The 18,614-nt window shown below is 41.5% G+C and overlaps 1 protein-coding gene across 1 annotated transcript in view; it reads right to left on the bottom strand.

Moving 5' to 3' along the window:
* Window positions 1-3,272: 3,272 nt before the first annotated feature.
* Window positions 3,273-18,614, bottom strand: part of tmem164 (transmembrane protein 164) — a 124,813-nt gene continuing 109,471 nt past the window's right edge. Inside the window, exon 6 of the mRNA XM_080187937.1 lies at window positions 3,273-5,199. Within this exon, the coding sequence (XP_080044063.1) occupies window positions 4,993-5,199 (207 nt within the window). The 3' untranslated portion in view covers window positions 3,273-4,992. The remainder of the gene's footprint in view (window positions 5,200-18,614) is intronic.

Below are 18,614 nucleotides of genomic sequence, written 5' to 3'. Positions count from 1 at the left end.
TATCTTTGACAAACAGAAAACTTTATCACTTTTTAAAAAGCAGCTTTAAGAAGTTTTAAAAAATCTACACAAGTGCCATATCTCAGTCAGTGGCATTGTTGGAACTACATGAAATTTGATTTGCTGTTTGAAAACTTGCTTTGGAAGTCATTTTGTCCCATTTGAGGTATTGGATATCAGGAGTGTCCTAACCACCAAGAATCTAAATCTTCTGACCAAAGACATGAATAAAATATCAGGAGACTCAAGAGGGCACTGATATAATATTCCCATTTGAAAAGTATCAAAACACCAGTAACAGATTTCTTGGGCATCTTGGAATTACAAGCATGAAACAGCAAAATGGAGTGACCAGAGAATAAACATTAACAGAACAAAAAGCATCTTTACATTCATATTTTGCAACAAATGGCCAGGTGACTCCAGGCAGTTCTTTAGCTCCCTGAGTTGGAATATCAATGCTGCTGAATTTGCAGATGTTTAAAAAATCCACACACTTGTGCAGATATTTTACCATTTGTACTAAAAATTCTTAAAGTTGGGGAAAAATTCAGCATCAAAGCTTGTTTTGTACAGCTTGCAGCTTTTCCTTTTTTTTCCCCTCTCTGCTGCTCATGTGGAACCAAAAGACCTCACAGTTGGAGTATTACTTAGCGCTCTTGCTGTATATTTGGAATGTCCTCAGGCCATGTTTAAAATCAATGTTACAGAATCTATTGTAGCCTGAAGGCACATGCCCAATCAAAAATATGTTTCAAAATGTGATCTACTTCCCTCTTTTAATCCCTTGCCCTATAAAATTTTGGGTATTGCAGTCTGCCAATTTACAATTACAAAAGCCTTTATGGCTTTTCAACCAAACTATTACATGGAGAGGGGCAGCATGGTGGCACAGTGGTTCACAGTACTACCTCAGTACCAGGTACCCAGGTTCAATTCCCAGCTTGGGTCACTGTCAGTGTGGTGTTTGCACATTCTCCCTGTGTCTGCCTAGGTTTCCTCCCACAGTCCAAAGATGTGCAGGTTAGGTGGATTGGCTATGCTAAATTGCCTCTTAGTGTCAGGGGGCCTAGCTAGGGTACACATATGATGTTATGAGGATAGAGCCTGGGTGGGTTTGTGGTTGGTACAGACTTGATGGGCTGAATGGCCTCCTTTCACAGTATATGATTCTATATAACAAAAACCCTTACCCCCTATGGCACTGCATTATGACTGGTCAAGTTCAAACAATTGATTTACTTTTGTGATTAATAGTTTTAAATGTTACCACTGTATCCTTAACACTTAATTGAATCTATGTTTGTACTAGCAAACTGCTTAATGAATACAACATCTATTGAAGAGTAGGGTTTGGTGTGTACTATTTTTGTACCAAAATTCCACAATTTTCTCCATGTTGTGACACAGCCAGTAATTAAAATAGTTTCATCTTGTCTCCACTCTGCCTTTCTTAAATCTGACTGGCACAAGCACCATTCTCCAATTAACAGGCTGAGTGATCACCTCACCTTCATTTTTTTTGCTATTAAGTGTATCAGCTCAGTGAGTTGTTTAATTACAGAGGACAGCACTAACTAGTCCATTCTTGTTCCCAATCTAATATCTGTATGTACATACACTTTCCAGCAAGATCAATGAATTGTGATAAATGGGAACCATGGTTACTTTTCTCCCACTTCAGGCTTGGAAATCACTGTGGTAATATCCCTTGAGCACTTTGGTTGAAACCATCTCACACTACAAGACCAGGTATCAGAATTGGGATTCTTTTGTTCTGAAGGACATAATGGAAAACCAAATGATGCATTCATCTACAAAGCTACTGGGGAAACAGTTAAAAGTTTATTTATTGGTCACAAGGCTTACATTAACACTAATGAAGTTACTGTGAAAAATCCCTCATCACCACTGCTTGGGTCAATGCATCTAACCAGCATGTCTTTCAGCTTGTGGAAGGAAACCAGAGCACCTGGAGGAAACCCACACAGACACAGGGAGACTGTACAAATTCCACACAGACAGTGACCCAAGCTGGGAATTGAACCCAGGTCCCTGGTGCTATGAAGCAGCAGTGCTAACCACTGTGGCACCCCATTTAAAAATTACTTTAAGAGATCTTGTAATGCTGGGCCACTACAGAGTAGGAGTCTTCAACTTTCTCACTAGAGGATTGACCTAGCACAGTAAGTTTCAGTTGAATCACTTTATAAAAATAGAGAAGTGTTGTTGCAATTGTGTGGATGTTGGTGAGACCACATCTGGAGTATTATGACCAGTTTTAGTCTCCTTATTTGGAGGAAGGATGTGATGGCATTGGAGATTCACCAGATTAACCCTTTCATCTCTAGAGTCAATGTACAAGGAGAGACTGAACAGTCTGGGTTTATATTCACTGGAGTTTAGAAAGATGAAAGGGGATCTGATCAAGATGTGTAAAGTTTTAAAAGGGATTGATAAAGTAAATGTAGATCAAATATTTCCTCTTATGGGGCAATCTGGAGCAAGAGGTCACATGTATAGGTTGAAAGGTGGTAGATTTAACACTGAGATGAGGAGGAACTACTTCTGGCAGAGGGAGTGAACTTGTGGAACTCGCAGCCCCGTAGCGTGGTGGAGTCTGAATCATTGAATGGTTTCAAAGAGAGAACAGATATATTTCTAACAAGAAAGGGATAAAGGGAGATGGGGGAAAACGGGTGGATGTGAGACCAGCGAGAGATCAGCCATGATCTGATTGAGCTTGCTTTGCCAGTCAAAGGGCTGAATTTGCCAACTCCTGCTCTTCATTTCTATGTTCCTATATTTTTCAGTAATTTGAGTGAGGTGATTGGAAGGGAAAACCTGTCTGGAAGAGGAAAGATATGCTCTCACTCCCCAATGTGCTTTCCACTCCATCCTAACCATAAAAATGTTAATGAACAGGAATGGCCAGAGTTGGGCAGAGGGAAGGGCAGAGAATATTAATACACTACATAAAAATGACTAATTTGTATCAATTTATCTTATATATTTTAAATCCAATCTTTATGCCTAAAAGACAAAAAGGTTACAAAAGGTTATATGCAATATAACCTGGAATATGCAATAATAGAAAAATATTTATGTACTTTCAAACAAATTACTACCAATTCAATCCATTCTTCAAACACATTAATATTAAAGTTTTACCCAGATGCCAAGAAATACTAAATTTCATCTGTGTATCATAATTTCGAATGAAAGCAATTGAGAGCGCACAGGTCAACTCGTATTTCCTATTTTCCAATATGTGACTTTCAGGAGGGACAAAATGATTGACAAAAAGTTCAAAAGCCTTGCAATGAAAAGTGGAAATAATTTGCAACAAGTGGAATGAAGGATAGACGATTGTTGGTAGATGTGGGACAAAGGATAGAACTGACTTAAGAAGCCAGTCTAACACCAATTATCCCTCTCCTCCCTCCCCATCCACAGAGTTTTCAGTTTGCATGTATCAAAATGAATATAACGTATCAAATCAGGGGAGAAAGACAACCCCACAGTCAAAGTGAACATTTCTCTACACAGTACAATCTTAAATATTTTTAAATTTTGTATAAGACATTTGTTTTAGCCTGAATATGGAAAACATTTTTTTTTAAGAATGTTCAACAGTGTAGAAGTCATTCAATTTTTTTTTACATTTTTGAATAAAGGTTACCTCATACACACTAAGCCAACCTTTACTTATATAATCAACTGGCCAACTAGGTACACACCACATTATAAAATACTTGAAACTTTTGATGACAAACACATTGAAGTACAAATAATCATTAGCATTGTTTCTTAAACTCAAGTTTACGAGACTATCCACATTTCACAATAGGGAATTAATTGTAGAAACTTAATTACAAGTTTTGATCTTTGAAAAACTCCACAACACGTACAAATATATAAATTATCATTGCAAACACACAGTGTACTCCCACTGGAATATATCCAAACCCAGCTTGCAGCATACGTTTAAAACTAACAATCTGAGAAATAGAAGTAATGAAGTGAGAGGAGTCCATGTCTCTGTTGGTTCTCAAAATCTTTGGAACTGTGTAAATGTAGCTTAAGGGAATTAAAAACTGAGTGATGACAAACAACAAATGGTTGCTTTAAATGGGCACCATGTACCCAGCAAGCTCTGAGACCGAGCTATCGGTCATAACCCTGCCATCTAATGGAAATGCCAAGTGGAACCAGACTATTATCTACAGCGAGGAAGAGTCATCCCAAGCAGCAGTAAAGTCCAGAGCACCTTTGCAGCCTGGAATCAAGATACTTGTCCAATCTCCAGCCTGGGATGTGGCCGAAATACCACACCCCTAAAAACAGCAAACATGAGGGAAGAAGAGTTAAAGCGGGTTGGCTCTAAGTGCAACATCCTTGCACTGTTAATCGCAGCTAATTTTGCAACATTTATACATAATACTTAAATAAACCAGCTTCCTCAATTTAACTGGATGAGAAAAAAGTCTCTATAATAGAACCAATTTCCATTTGTTTCCTTGAACCCAATAACTTGATATTTCTACTCTGATGGAGGCAGACAATTCATCCAATTAATCATTTTATTTCAGGCATAACGTTAAAGTTATTTGGGTGGGAATATATTGGACAGTAACATTCCCATGCAAATTGGATGGAAACCAGACATGATTGTAACAAACCTGCCCCGACTATTTTCTGTACCGTTGACTAATTAATTTTGTATTGTGATAATTGTCCTTTTTTCAGACTGTTCATTAAATCAGAAATCGTAAATTTCAGGAGACCCGGTTTTACAACGTGTTGAAGAAAAGTACAAAACAGGTTCAAATAAAGATTCCTTAAGGCCATCATTTCATCACTGGCTTCAGCCAAAACAGTAAATTGTTTTCTTTTTAATTAAATCTATACCTTTCTAAATCTGCTGCCGTTAGCTGGGGGGGAAAAAAAACTCTAAATGATTTGCTTAGCCAGAAAAGATCCACAGCAACTTCAAATGACTTTCTTCAGGGGAAGCTTCACCATGTCCACCAGGTACTTGCGAGTAGGAGCTGCTGCATAGAAGAGGAGTGTCACCAGCTTCCCATGCGTCACCGTCATCAATGTTTGATGCCCCGATGCCCAGACCCGATACCAGGAACTGTAGAAAGGGTCTGATATCGCAGGACAAAGCATGTTGTTCAGGTTCACCTCCGTGGCCTTAAAAATTAAAACAAAAAAGTTTATTATCGTCACATCATTATGAAATGCCTCAAAAAGGTTAGTCATGGCACGTATCAATTCCAGCCTCCCAGACTACCTGGATCCGCTCCAGTTCGCCTATCACCACAACAGGCCCTTAGGAGCCACTATCTCCCCGGCCCTGCACTCAACACTGGAACAGCTAGATAACAAGTACACCTATGTCAGACTCCTAGTGATCGACTACCTAGAACATTCCAGCGCAGTACAGGCCCTTCGGCCCTCGATGTTGCGCCGACCAGTGGAACCAATCTAATGACCCTCTAACCTAAGCTATTCCAATGTTATCCATATGCCTATCCACTGACCATTTGAACGCTCTTAATGTCAACGAGTCCACAACTGCTGCAGGCAGGGCATTCCACACCCTTACTACCCTAAGCTCAGCCTTTAACATCATTATTCCTATTAAACGTCTCCAAACTCTGGCCTGGGTCCTGAACTTCCTAACTCACAGACCACAATTAGTAAGGATAGGCAACGATACCACCTCCACAATCATCCTCAACACTGGGTGCCACACAAGGTGCATCCTCAGCCCCCTTATACACCTACGACTGTGTGGCCAAATTCCCCTCCAACTCTATTTTCAAGTTTGCTGATGTCACCACCGTAGTGCGTCGGATCTCAAAAAAAAAATGATGAGATGGAGTACAGGAACAAGATAATGAATATGAACTGGTGCGATGACAATAATCTCTCACTCAATGTCAACAAAACAAAGGAAATAGTCATCGACTTCAGGAAATGTGGTGGAGTGCATACCCCTCTTTACATCAATGGGGATGAAGTACAAATGGCTTGAGAGTTTCTTTTTTTTTAGGTGTCCAGATCACCAACAACCTGCCCTGGTCCCCCCCACCATGCTGACACTATAGCTATGAAAGCCCCACCAACACCTCTACTTTCTAAGGAGACCAAGGAAATTTGGCATGTCCACTACAACTCTCACCAACTTTTACAGATGCACCACAGAAAGCATTCTTTCTGGTTGTATCACAGCTTGGTATAGCTTCTGCTCTGAGCAAGACCACAAGAAAGTACAAAAGGTCGCGAATAAAGCCCAGTCCATCAGGCAAACCAGCCTCCCATCCACTGGCTCTGCCTACACTTTCTGCTGCCTCAAAAGCAGCCAACATAATCAAGGACCCCACGCACCCCGAACATTCTCTCTTCCACCTTCTTCTGTCAGGAAAAAGATACAAAAGTCTGAGATCACTTACCAACCGTCTCAAAAACAGCTTTTCCCCTGCTGCTGTCAGACTTCTGAATGGACCTACCCTGCATTAAGTTGATCTTTCTCAACACCCTACCTATGACTGTAACACTACACTCTGCACCCCCTCCTTTCCCTCTTTACAAATGGTATGCTTTGTCTGTCTCACCTGCAAGAAATAATGATTATGTACTAAGACATGTGACAATAAATCAAATCAAACATAACCACCACATCTTTCCGATTCTTGGCAGGAAACCGGAGCACCTGGGAGAAGCCCACACAGACGTGGGGAGAACAAGCAGACTCCACATAGACAGTGACCCAAGCCAGGAATCGAACTCAGGTTGAGAGACAGCAATGCTAACCATTGTGCCGCCTCAGTCAAAGCTACACCTGACAAAAGGAAAACAGCCACAAGGGACTGTGGATTATTTTATGGGCTAGGAGCAAGACAGACAGAAAAGGAGTTGAGTAAAACATCAGTGTGTGGCGGTGGAAAGGAAGGGGAGACTCCTGCTTTGCATCTTTAAGTGGAGTTATTCTTAACAATACTGCGTACAAATAATTTACAAAGTAATAGCTTCTTGCTCAAAGGATTTCTTCATGGTCATCAGTTTGACAGGGAATTTGGGTAGTAAATTGAGGGAGTGCAGTTTATGTTTAAAGAATTCTTCCTCTCTTGTCTGGAATATACAGTAGACGTGTTACCTTTTTTTGTTTAGTTTTACAGCTTTATTCCCCTGTCAAACTGGGAGATTGTATTTTGCAAACTGGAATATGGTGCCCTTGCTGTGTTACATTGTGCTCTGTGGACTAGACAGGAAGGGAGAGACACTACTGAACAGGCAGAGAGAGAGAGACAGATATGGTTAATGGTGCGATAGGGAGGAAGGAGAGCCTGCTCTGGAAAGGAGTGGCAAAAGAGACCCTGTGTTGAGGAAAAGATTGTATTCAGGAAAAAGATGAATGCAGGGAGAAACCCTATTGTAGCATTTTTTTCCCAGCTGATAGCAAAAACATCAGTATTACCAAATCTGAAATAATATTAATTTTGTCCTCTTAGTCACTCCTGTGACTTGTTACAGGGATTGGAGCGGATGCATTCTGTATTTTTGAGTGGCTTTATTGACTTCAAAAGGGTCTAGCACTTCCCTGGATTCAGAATTTTGGGCAACTTTAAACAAGCTGCAGGTGGATTTTCCTTCATTCTTTCTTTCTTTCACCTTGGGTTCAGGGTCTCGATGGGATATCTTTAAGGGCATTTTCCCAGAAAGCTACTACAAAACTTCAATTCGTAAAGACCATTTCTTGTTTATTGACAGATCTACGTACATTCCAATGACTCTACGCAAAGTAGTACTTCTGTTCCTCTACAGGTCTCAGTAGCTTAATGTAATATTGCATCACAATTACATCAAAAGTTAAAAGCAAATTACTGCGGATGCTGGAATCTGAAACCAAAAGAGAAAATGCTGGAAAATCTCAGCAGGTCTGACAGCATCCGTAAGGAGAGAAAAGAACTGACGTTTCAAGTCCAGATGACCCTTTGTCAAAGCATCAATACATCTTTTAGGGATCATTTGTATAGTTTCTTACTTGAGAAATATGTACTAAATTGTCTGGTCTCAATACATCAATAGTTACATTAGTATCGGGCGCTCCTGATGTGAACCGTTTACTCTGTGCTCTTTGCCAGCTTTAGTTTAGTGGGTAGCGTGCCAAGCCTAAGAAGGTTGGGGACAGGATTCTCTCCTCCTCACTCACTCAGGTGGATTAAAAAGTCCCAATGCCTTCTTTCAAACAGGAGAGGAGAAATTTTACACAGTGCCCTGGGCAATATTTATCCTGCAACCCACATCACCAAATCAGGTTACCTGGTCATTATTATGTTGAGAGAGATTGCTGTGTGCAAATTGATTGGAGCATTACAATGCATTGGCCATACTAAATTCTCTCTGTGTACCCAAGCTGGTGCCGGAGTGTGGCGAGGAGGAGATTTTCACAGTAACTTCATTGCAGTGTTAATGGAAGCCTACTTGTGACTAATAAGTAAACTTTTGAAGCACTTCAGAGCTGCAAGGCATTTTGCAACAACTAGAGATCATTGAAAGGTGCCATATAAATGAAGGTTTTCCTTTTCTTTTTACCTAATGCTCTGCTATTTCTGTAAATCAGCAGCACGTTAATGGCTTTTGTCATCTGACTTTCCAAACTAAGACACAGAATGACATTAACTGATCGCTAGTCTCAGTGTTGTTGTACACACTTCTGATTTAATGTCCCACTCCAGGGACCTCAGCACAGGATTAAGTCTGATACTCCCAATGCAGTACTGAGGGTTTGCTGCACTGTTAGGGAGTGCCTTCTTTCACAGAAGTTGTTAAACCAAGGTCCCATCTGCTCCCTCAGATGGACTTAAAAGATTTCACATGGCACTTTTTCCCCTCCAAGAAAAGCAAGGGATTTCTCCGTGTCCTGGCCAACATTCATCCCTCAACCAGCACCATCCAATACAATTGATCTACCATTCACTTCACTGTTTGTAGGAGCTTGCTGTGTGCAAGTTGGCTGCCATGGTAACTACACCATATTACAACTATTGCCCACACTTCAAAAATATCTCATTGGCTGTACTGAATTGAAAAAATGGGGGATTTGTCCCACCTCTTCCGTGAGAATATCCAATTTCCGCATAAAATCAGGAGCTCCCTTTGGAGGATCGCATCTGACCTTGCTGGAATGCAATTGGTTACAGCATTAAGTGACCCTTGCGTCAAACAGGAGGTGGGATTGTGCCTCTGAACATGAAGATAATATTATTGCCATGTAGCTTTACCTCGATCCAGCTGGATATAATTCCACATTCTTTAGACCTTTTTTCAGGACTAATACTTAGTTTCTGCTGCTATTATTCCAGCTGTCAGCTAGAGGCTTTAAATAATATAAAGATGTTACTAATTTACGGTGAATCATAGCTTAAAAACGGATGCATTAATGAGCAATGTTGAATGAGCCTAGATTCAAATTCATTGAGATGCAATGGGTTTTCAGACATGTACCATAATAAATATATATCTATAGTTACTATGTATAGAGGCTCTAATTAATTTGCTGTATGTAGCAAGAGATTATCAGTGTGCGCATGCATTACAAACGTGAATGTGGTCTTGAGCTGACTTTGTGACAGAAGGTTTACACAACACTGCATGAGTAGACAGAAAAGTCCTGAGACAGCGAGGAACTTTCCACATCTTGTGCACTTACAGCAGCGTAGAAGTTACAAGAAAGTAGCAAAGTAAACAAGCACACAACCAAAGGAGCGAGTAATGGCATGTTTGTCTAATCGGTACTTAACTCTCAGAGATAATCATGCTTTTAGGGCACGGCAGACTGGTTAACTGAAATGGTCATAAGTAAATGAGTGAAGGGGTTTCCTGTTCCTGACTTGTAAGGGGCAGATATTTAGCAAAACAATGGTAAATTGGATAGATTATCTACCCCAGATTATCAAGACAAGCAACAAAATAGTAACCAAAAGGAAGTAAGGAAGAACCAGAACATCATGGGGAACACTGCAGTAAAAGAAACCTCCGAGAAGCTGATATCCAAAAGATGTTTAGCCAAAATCGGGTTGAAATGAGACACAGGTGCTGACCCCATGGCAGAGCAAGGCCCAAACAGACAACTGGTTGTGTACCTCACACTGGACTGATAGGGCTGTGGATGGAGCAAAACTGATTTAACACCAACAGGAAAATATCCAATGTAAGCTGTAGCAAATCATTAAATATATTTAGAACTGCCACAGGAGAAAATCTAAGATAAGCATAATGTTATATTAATCTTTACAGACAGGATAAAGATGAGTGGGAGCAGGTTATTAAGAAGGCTGCTTGAAGCCAAGATCTTAAATACATCAAATGGTAGACGTTCTTGAAAGGGTGAAATCCAAAATGCCAAAAGACTTCTTTCATCCAAAGCTATTTTATGGCTTTTCCACCTCTTCAGTCAATACATAACCTTTGAGTTAAGATAATGGGAGGAATCTTGTGGAGGTGACAGGGACCTCCCTGGTCACAGACTGGAGAGTTGGTGAAAAGCCCACATTGTCCATTTTTAAGGAGGCTTCCACATCTTGTTCCACTCAGGCATTTAACAGGCCGGGGGGAGGTGGGGAGAGAGAGAGAGAGAGAGAGAGAGAGAGGAGAGCGGTTTGGGGGTGATCTTCTCACTGGACCAATGACCCCAAAGGGTAAAGTCCACCTGCCGAGTGCTTCTGGCCAGAGGTCAGCAGCTCTTGTATAGGCACTGGCTGCAGGTGGTATTGTACCCACAAGGGCTCAGATCAAAGAGGGATCCAGGCACAGGTGAGTGATGGCAGAAAGGAGATTGAAGGATGGAGCTTGCTGGGCAAATAGATGTCAGCAACAAGAGTAGGCATTGACCATCCCCCCCATCCCCCTGCATAGTGAGCCCGTCTGCCCACCACTGGTTTAATACCAGTATGAGACCCTCAATTAGCAGGGGGTTTAAAGACCATCCATCGACCTTCCCACCACAGATGTGATTGAGGCAGAAGGCAGTGGGCTCCCCACCCATCACCCTTCCAGCCAATTGAAAGCTGCCTCACTACCAGAGGGAGAGGGCACGAGACTCTGTTCAATGTATTGTAGAAAGGATATTATTAAACTAGAAAGAGTGCAGAGAGTATTTACTAGGATGCTACTGGGAGTTGATAGATTGAGTTATAAAGGAGAGGCTGGATAGACGTTTTTCTCTGGAGTGCAGGAGGCTGAGGGGTGATCTTATAGAGGTCTACAAAATAATGAGGGGCACAGATCAGTTAGATAGTCAATATCTTTTCCCAAAGGTAGGGGAGTCTAAAATTAGAGGGCATAGGTTTAAGGTGAGAGGGGAGAGATGCACAAGTGTCCAGAGGGGCAATTTTTTCACACAGAGGGTGGTGAGTGTCTGGAATAAGCTGCCAGAGGCAGTAGTGGAGGTGGGTACAATTTTGTCTTTTAAAAAGCATTTAGACAGTTAGATGGGTACAATGGGTAAGAGGGATATGAGCCAAATGCAGGCAATTGAGATTAGCTTAAGGGTTTTAAAAAAAGGGCAGCGTGGACAAATTGGGCCAAAGGGCCTGTTTCCATGCTGTAAAACTCTGACTCTACTAATATCCCCTCATGTTATTTACAAACTTTCACAGTTCTTCAAGTCTCTCTCCGGATTGTCGAGAGAAATCCTGTACAATTCATCAAAGTTTACTGTACCACCTTCTCTCCACAGCACCACATTCATTTCTCAGCAAGTCTGAGTAAAATACTAGTAAAGATCTCCCGATGGTTAAATTCTCATTTGTTTCTAATTGAAACTAACAGGCTCGGGCCAGTTGACAGCAGTGGGTTTTTTTTCAGAATCAGAAGGTTTTGGTTGGAGGCAGACTTTGGAAAGCAGAACCCAACAAATACTTGAAGAAATGTTAGACAAAGATCTGTGCTGCTGAGTTTTAAAAGCTCCATGGCATTATCTGATAAACAGTTACAACCTGCCCATCATTCCTCTCTCAGACAGCACCCCATTAACTGGACATCTTGGTATTTGGGAGACCTTGCTGCATGAGTTACGGCTGCCACTATTTATCCACGTGCCAGCAATCTTGAAGTAATCCGTTCAATGTGAGGTCTAGGAGACACGTTAGGGTGCTATATAAATGCTAATTTGTTCTTACTGGAAGGCTGACTGCCTGAAACATTTCATATTTCAAGCATTTATTATTTGTAACTTGCTGTGAATTTATAGTCTGCTGGATGTCACGGAACCAATATCCTCATTCGTTTTCCTTTATACAGTAGATGGATAATCTGGGGCAAAAATGGCTTTAGAAAGCACAGCAGTTGCATGTGGAAATAATTCTGGCATTTTGTACTTGGTTCATTCAACATTTTTATTTAAAACAATATTATCCACAGGGTGTTTACTAGAAGTGCATATAAGCTACATACGGTCTTCGCAATATCAAAATGATATCACTCATTGTGGTCTAAGCTAATACGATCGATAAACATTTAAGGAGAACATAATTAAACACGAGACTACGAGGTGTAAACAACATTGAAAGAAATAATGCAGGGGTCTACAAAGTCACACGCACACAAAAACCATCTCAGAACGAAGGGATGCAAAATAATGTTCCATGAGTTATTTGCAGTGTTTGGTAAACAAGAGGGATTTGGCAAGAAAGCGGAGAATATAAGTAGGTGATTGGAATATATACAGAACATAGAACCCTACAGTGCAGAAACAGGCCCTTCAGCCCATCGAGTCTGCACAATCCCACCCAGGCCCTATCCCCATATCCTACACATTTACTTGCTAATCCCTCTAACCTACATATTCCAGGACACTAAGAGGCGTGGCCAACCGACCTAACCCGCACATCTTTGGACTGTGGGAGGAAACCCATGCAGACACGAGGAGAATGTGCAAACTCCACACAGACACTGACCCGAGCCAGGAATCGAACCCTGGAGCTGTGAAGCAGCAGTGCTAACCCACTGTGCTACCGTGCCGCCCTAATGTGGCTGGCATCAAAAGAAGAACGCAACTTTTGTGAATAATGGAATTATTTATAGGATTGAGAGAGTGGTGCAGGGGAAAAAGGGGATAAACTTTAAGTGGAACTTTCAGGTGGACAAAGTCGTTTACAATAGACAGAGGAAATTGATACTGGGGATGAGAACACAGGAACAGGAGTAAAGTATTCAGCCACAGTTCAGTGAGATCATGGATGATCTGCAGCCTAAATCCACATGCCCCCCTTTATCCCCTAACCAAAATCTCTCAGGTTTGAAATTCATAATCAATCTGCCATTCCAAACTCCTGACGTGCTGAGAGAATAAAAAGTGTTTCCTAACTTCATTTCGGAAAGACTTTGCTCTAAATTAGCTCAGCAGCGCAGTGGCACAGTGGTTAGCACTACTGCCTCACAGCGCCAAGGACCTAGTTCAGTTTTGGCCTTGGGTCACTGTCTTGTGGAGTCTGCACTCTCTCCCTGTGTCTACGTAAGTTTCCTTCCACACTCCAAGAGTGTGCGGGTTAGGTTGGTTGGTTGGTCAGTACTGACTCGATGGGCCGAATGGCCTCTTTCTATACTGTAGAGATTCTATATTAGGCTACCTTCGTAGTTTCAGACTCCCCAACCAGCAAAAATAGTTTCTTTCATTCTAGCCTATATTTTTCTTTTCACATCTTAGAAACTTTAATGAGATCTCTCCTTACCTTCTAAGCAGCAAGCACTACGATACTAATCTCACTTTGTAATTTAACCCTTGAAATCTAGCTAATATTTTCGTAAATCTGCACTGCAGCCCCTCCAAGGCTAACATATCCCTTACAAGGCGCCTTGCCTGGAACTTAACACACTCCAGGGCTTTGTTATCACTGGGGTCTATCTTTGACCACATTGTGTTCTATCCCATTAGATATAATGACCAACATTCGACTAACCTTTTTGGTTATATTTTCTCCCGATCTGTGGTATTTTAATGACCTATATATCTGGATACTCAAGTCACCTTGCACCTCCAATGCTCCTGTGTTCACTTCCCTAGTGCCATGTTTAATTAAGTTTTTCTTCAATATTTAACGATCTTATTAGCTCAGACCGCAGCCAGTGATATCGTTTTGATACAGTGAAGACTGTGTAGCTTTGCAACCACTCATGTACATCACACCAATTTGATTCGAGCTAACTCTCCAGGTAATAGGTTAATAAAAAAGTTGAATGAATCAAATGCAAGCTGTTAGAATTATTCCCACATGCAATCTTCTTAGCTATTGTTTCCAGATTACTCAACTGTATTTATAAAAGAAAACCGAATGAGGATATTGGAACCATGATGTCAATTGGTTAAGCAAACTATAAAACAACATCAAGCCACAAATAATAAGTGCCTGAAATATGAAGTGCTTCAAGCAACTAGTCTTCCAGTAGAACAAATTTACATTTATATAGCATCCTAATACCCAAATCTCTCATTAATGTTGAAGTAATTCATTCTCAAAATTATATAGTTTATTTATTAGTGTCACAAATAGGCTTACAATAACACTGCAATAAAGTTACTGTGAAAATCCCCGAGTTACCACATTCTGGTGCCTGTTCAGGTACACTGAGGGAGAATTTAACATGGGCAGTGCAACAATCAGCACGTCATTTGGACTGTGGGAGGAAACCCGAGCACCCAGAGGAAACTCACGCAGACATGGGGAGTATGTGCAGACTCCGCACAGACAGTGACCCAAGCCAGGAATTGAACCCAGATCCCTGGTGCTGTGAAGCAGTGGTGCACCCAGAGGAAACCCACATAGACAGTGACCTGAGCCGGGATTCAAACACAGGTCTCTGGAGCTGTGAAGCAGCAATGCTAACCACTGTGCGACCGTGCCACCCCACATTCTGGTCTATTCTTTTAGGTTCAAAGTGGATAACCTTATACTTGACTGCATCGAAATCCATTTGCAAGAGTTCTGTCCATTCATTGAATCTATTTGTACCTCTTTGACCTGTGTAATTTTATGCTTCCATCTACACTGCTAACAATGCCAATCATTGTATCACTGACAAGCTTGACTATATAGAGCTCTATCTCATCATCCAAGCTGTAATAATGTGACCAGTTGAATTCCCACACAGATCCCTGTGGGACAGTACAAGGCACATCTTACCTGCCCATTATCCCCAGTTTTACTTACACGTGGGCTGCTGTTCAGCCGATTTCCAAACCCATTCAACAATTTGTCTTCAATTCTATGAGTTTCAAATTAAACAGCCTCTCAATTAGAGACTTTATCAAATGCCTTCTGGAAGTCCATATAGATAAATCCATACACAGTACCTGAACACATTACTGTTATCACCTCTTCAAGAGTTCAGTTTCTTTAGATATGACTCACCCTTTGTAAATGCTTGCTGCCTCCCTTTGATCAGCATTTTCATGGTATTCAGGCTGTCTATCTTTAATTATAAATTCTAGCAATTTCAAGACAAGAAATGTTTAGACTCTGGACTGGGTTTGTCCTCCAATCCTACTGAAATAATGGGAGCATTGTGTGCAATTTTCCAATCTAAAGGAATGGTTCTTGAATTGAGAGACCTGGAAGATGATAGTTAGAGCATCTACAGTGTTCTTAGCTACTTCCTTTAAAACTAGGATGAAACTAGTGCAACAGTAGATAGGTGTTACAAACATCCAGACAGCCACAGATTTTGACTTTGGTTTGGTGGCAATGCTCAGTCTGTAGGTGGACCCTACAACTCCGGTATTCCAGAGCTAACTTGCACTGCATATTCTCCCTTTCACCTTCTTCGGTTGGGAAAAAGATACAAAAGTTTGAGGTCACGTACCAAGAACGCCTTCTCCCCTGCTGCCATCAGATTTTTGAATAGACCTACCTTGCATTAAGTTGATTTTTCTCTACACCCTAGCTATGACTGTAACACTACATTCTGCACCCTCTCCTGTTTCCTTCTATGAACAGTATGGCTCTTTGTATAGCACACTAGAAACAATACTTTTCACTGTACACCAGTACATGTGACAATAATAAATCAAATCAGTTTATTTCTGTGTCTCAAGAACTGGAAACTATCTTTCTCGTATGCCCTTGTGTACTTCTCCAATCTCCCTGAATTTGGAGCTTAAAGAACCCTCTGGTGAGATTGGGTCAGTGCAAAGTTACGTGGGCATTTTTCATAGTCTTTGACAGAAAAGGGTGTTGAGAAAAGGTGGGGTGGGGGGGGGGGGGGGGGGAGAGATTTTTCATTCCCACGTTCGGGGGTGTGATCAGTGGCAGGAGCAGAAGATCCCACGGGAAGCCTGAAGTGCAATTTCTGCTGCCAGGATTTCCCACAGCGATTATCCCCGCCTGTCAATGAGGTAACCGGAATTCTGACGTTTCCCACTAAAATACATTAACATCTGACTATCCCACATCACTGTTACACAATCCATTCAGACCAGCGTGAGGGCATACTAACATCGATCATGGCGAGGTGTGCAACTGGTGAGCAGAACCTGCCAGAAGGGTTGAGGTGAGTGCATTACTCAAGGAAACGGGTGCAGAGAAAATGTATCATACCCAGGCACTGACTGCTAACAGTGGTATATGTGTGTGTGCGCGTCTGTATGTGTGTAGGGGGGTGGGGTGTAATGTTGTATGTGGGAGTGTTCCATGGAGAGGAAACGGTTTTTAAACTTTTTTGTATCAGAGCACCCTTAGAATGATCTTTGAAAACCTCAATTGCTGGCAGGGCAGACTCAACCAGAGCACAGAGTGACGTTGTGGGAGCTGAATGATATGGTGGAGAATGCCACCATTTAATACTACCCCCCCCTCCTCACCCACTGTCACTTTCCACCGCCCACCACCCCCCCCCCAACTGTATCACTCTGCCAAAAGATGGGAGGGAACCTTTCACCCATTATTTCCAAACTTTTAACTACTTCTATAATGCTTTGTAATGACTCCGAAAACAGGAAAACCCATGCCACTCTATCCTGAACAGTGGGCAGTGTGCCCAACACTCTCGTAAATCCCAGTCCAAGGTCTCCCACTGAGACTCGTGTTTAGTAGAGGAAAGTAACGCAGCAATTTTCTGTTAATTAAACTGCATTGGAATAAAGATAAAAGGCAAAGTGCTAAATAAATAAGGAGATTAAGTAATCTCTCGATTTCAATGGGCAGCTGCCACTTTACTCCCTTCCACCAAATTCTATAGAAACCCCTGGGGATATTTTAAATCGTGTGGAGTCTGACAGCAATACCACTTGGTATCGTGGAGCTGAACTGTTGACTATTCGCACAGCCTGTCTCAAACAGCTGTAATTTCTTCCATAATCCAACTGAATTTAATTTCTAACAAACACCATCATTGTAAAGAAATATTCAACATTGAACAATTTTTTTTTGTCGATAAGTACACTTAAGACATCAGCATGGACGTATTTACCTTGTCCTGTGCATTGGCTAAGGTTAAAGGAAGACATTATATATAATATTTATGCATAGGCAGACACACACATAAATTATGCATATTATCTCCTATTACATTGATCACACGTACCCAAAGGTTTAGAGTATTGTTGTAATATCTTTCTGTTAACAGCAGAGCAGGATTTGCAAATGCAATAGACCATGCCTAGGCACAGGGCGCCAACCAATGGTAGTGGGGTTGGGATCAGCTGGTGCACTGGGCATCCAATCAGAGCCTGTTTACTATCAGCAAATACGCAGCGAAATCAGAATCTGATTGGCGAGTTTGAAACTACTGGTCTGAACTAATACATCTAACCTACACGTCTCGGGAACTAAGGGCAATTTCATTTATTTTTTACTAATATCACAAGTAGGCTTACATTAATACTGCAATAAAGTTACTGGGGAGATCCCTTGTTGCCACACTCCGGTGTCTGATCGGGTACACTGAGGGAAAATTTAGTATGGCCAATCCACGTATATCTTTGTGACTGTGGGAGGGAGCTGGAGCACACAGGGGAAACCCACGCAGATATTGGGAGAACCTGCAGACTCCACACAGACAGTCACCCAAGACTAGAATCAAACCAGGGGCCCTGACGTTGAGAGGCAGCACTACTGACCACTGTGCCACCGTACTGTCCATCTAAGTCATTGTTATAAATTGGAAATAGCTGAGGTCCAACACTGATTCCTGCAATACCCTATTAATTACAGCCAGAAAAGCCAAGAAAGATGTGTGCGCACGTGTGATAATCCCCTGTAGAGACTAATACTTTTTGTTTTGAAGAGAAGTACAAATTTCTCAGTGACCTACATAAAGAGCTGCAGGATAAGATTTCACATTTCAAGGATTTTATTGTAACAATAAAACTAAAATCAACATTGATTAATAATTACTTAGTATGCATTTGGGACAACCCACAGCACGTGGACTGCAGTGTTTCAAGAAGGCAGCTCACCATCGCCTTCTCAAGGGCAACTCCGGATGGGCAATAAATGCTGCCCAGCCAGCGATGCCCAAGTTCCACAAATGAATAAAAAAAGTAACAAGCTAAGCTACCAAAAAAGGTATTTACAAAGAACAAAGAACAACACAGCACAGGAAAC

The sequence above is a fragment of the Carcharhinus amblyrhynchos genome, chromosome 4 (genome assembly GCF_965287045.1).
Source record: "Carcharhinus amblyrhynchos chromosome 4, sCarAmb.v2.hapA, whole genome shotgun sequence".
NCBI classification, from domain to species: domain Eukaryota; kingdom Metazoa; phylum Chordata; class Chondrichthyes; order Carcharhiniformes; family Carcharhinidae; genus Carcharhinus; species Carcharhinus amblyrhynchos.
Note: the sequence above shows the minus strand (reverse complement) of the source record. Positions and strands in the feature narration are given on the sequence as shown.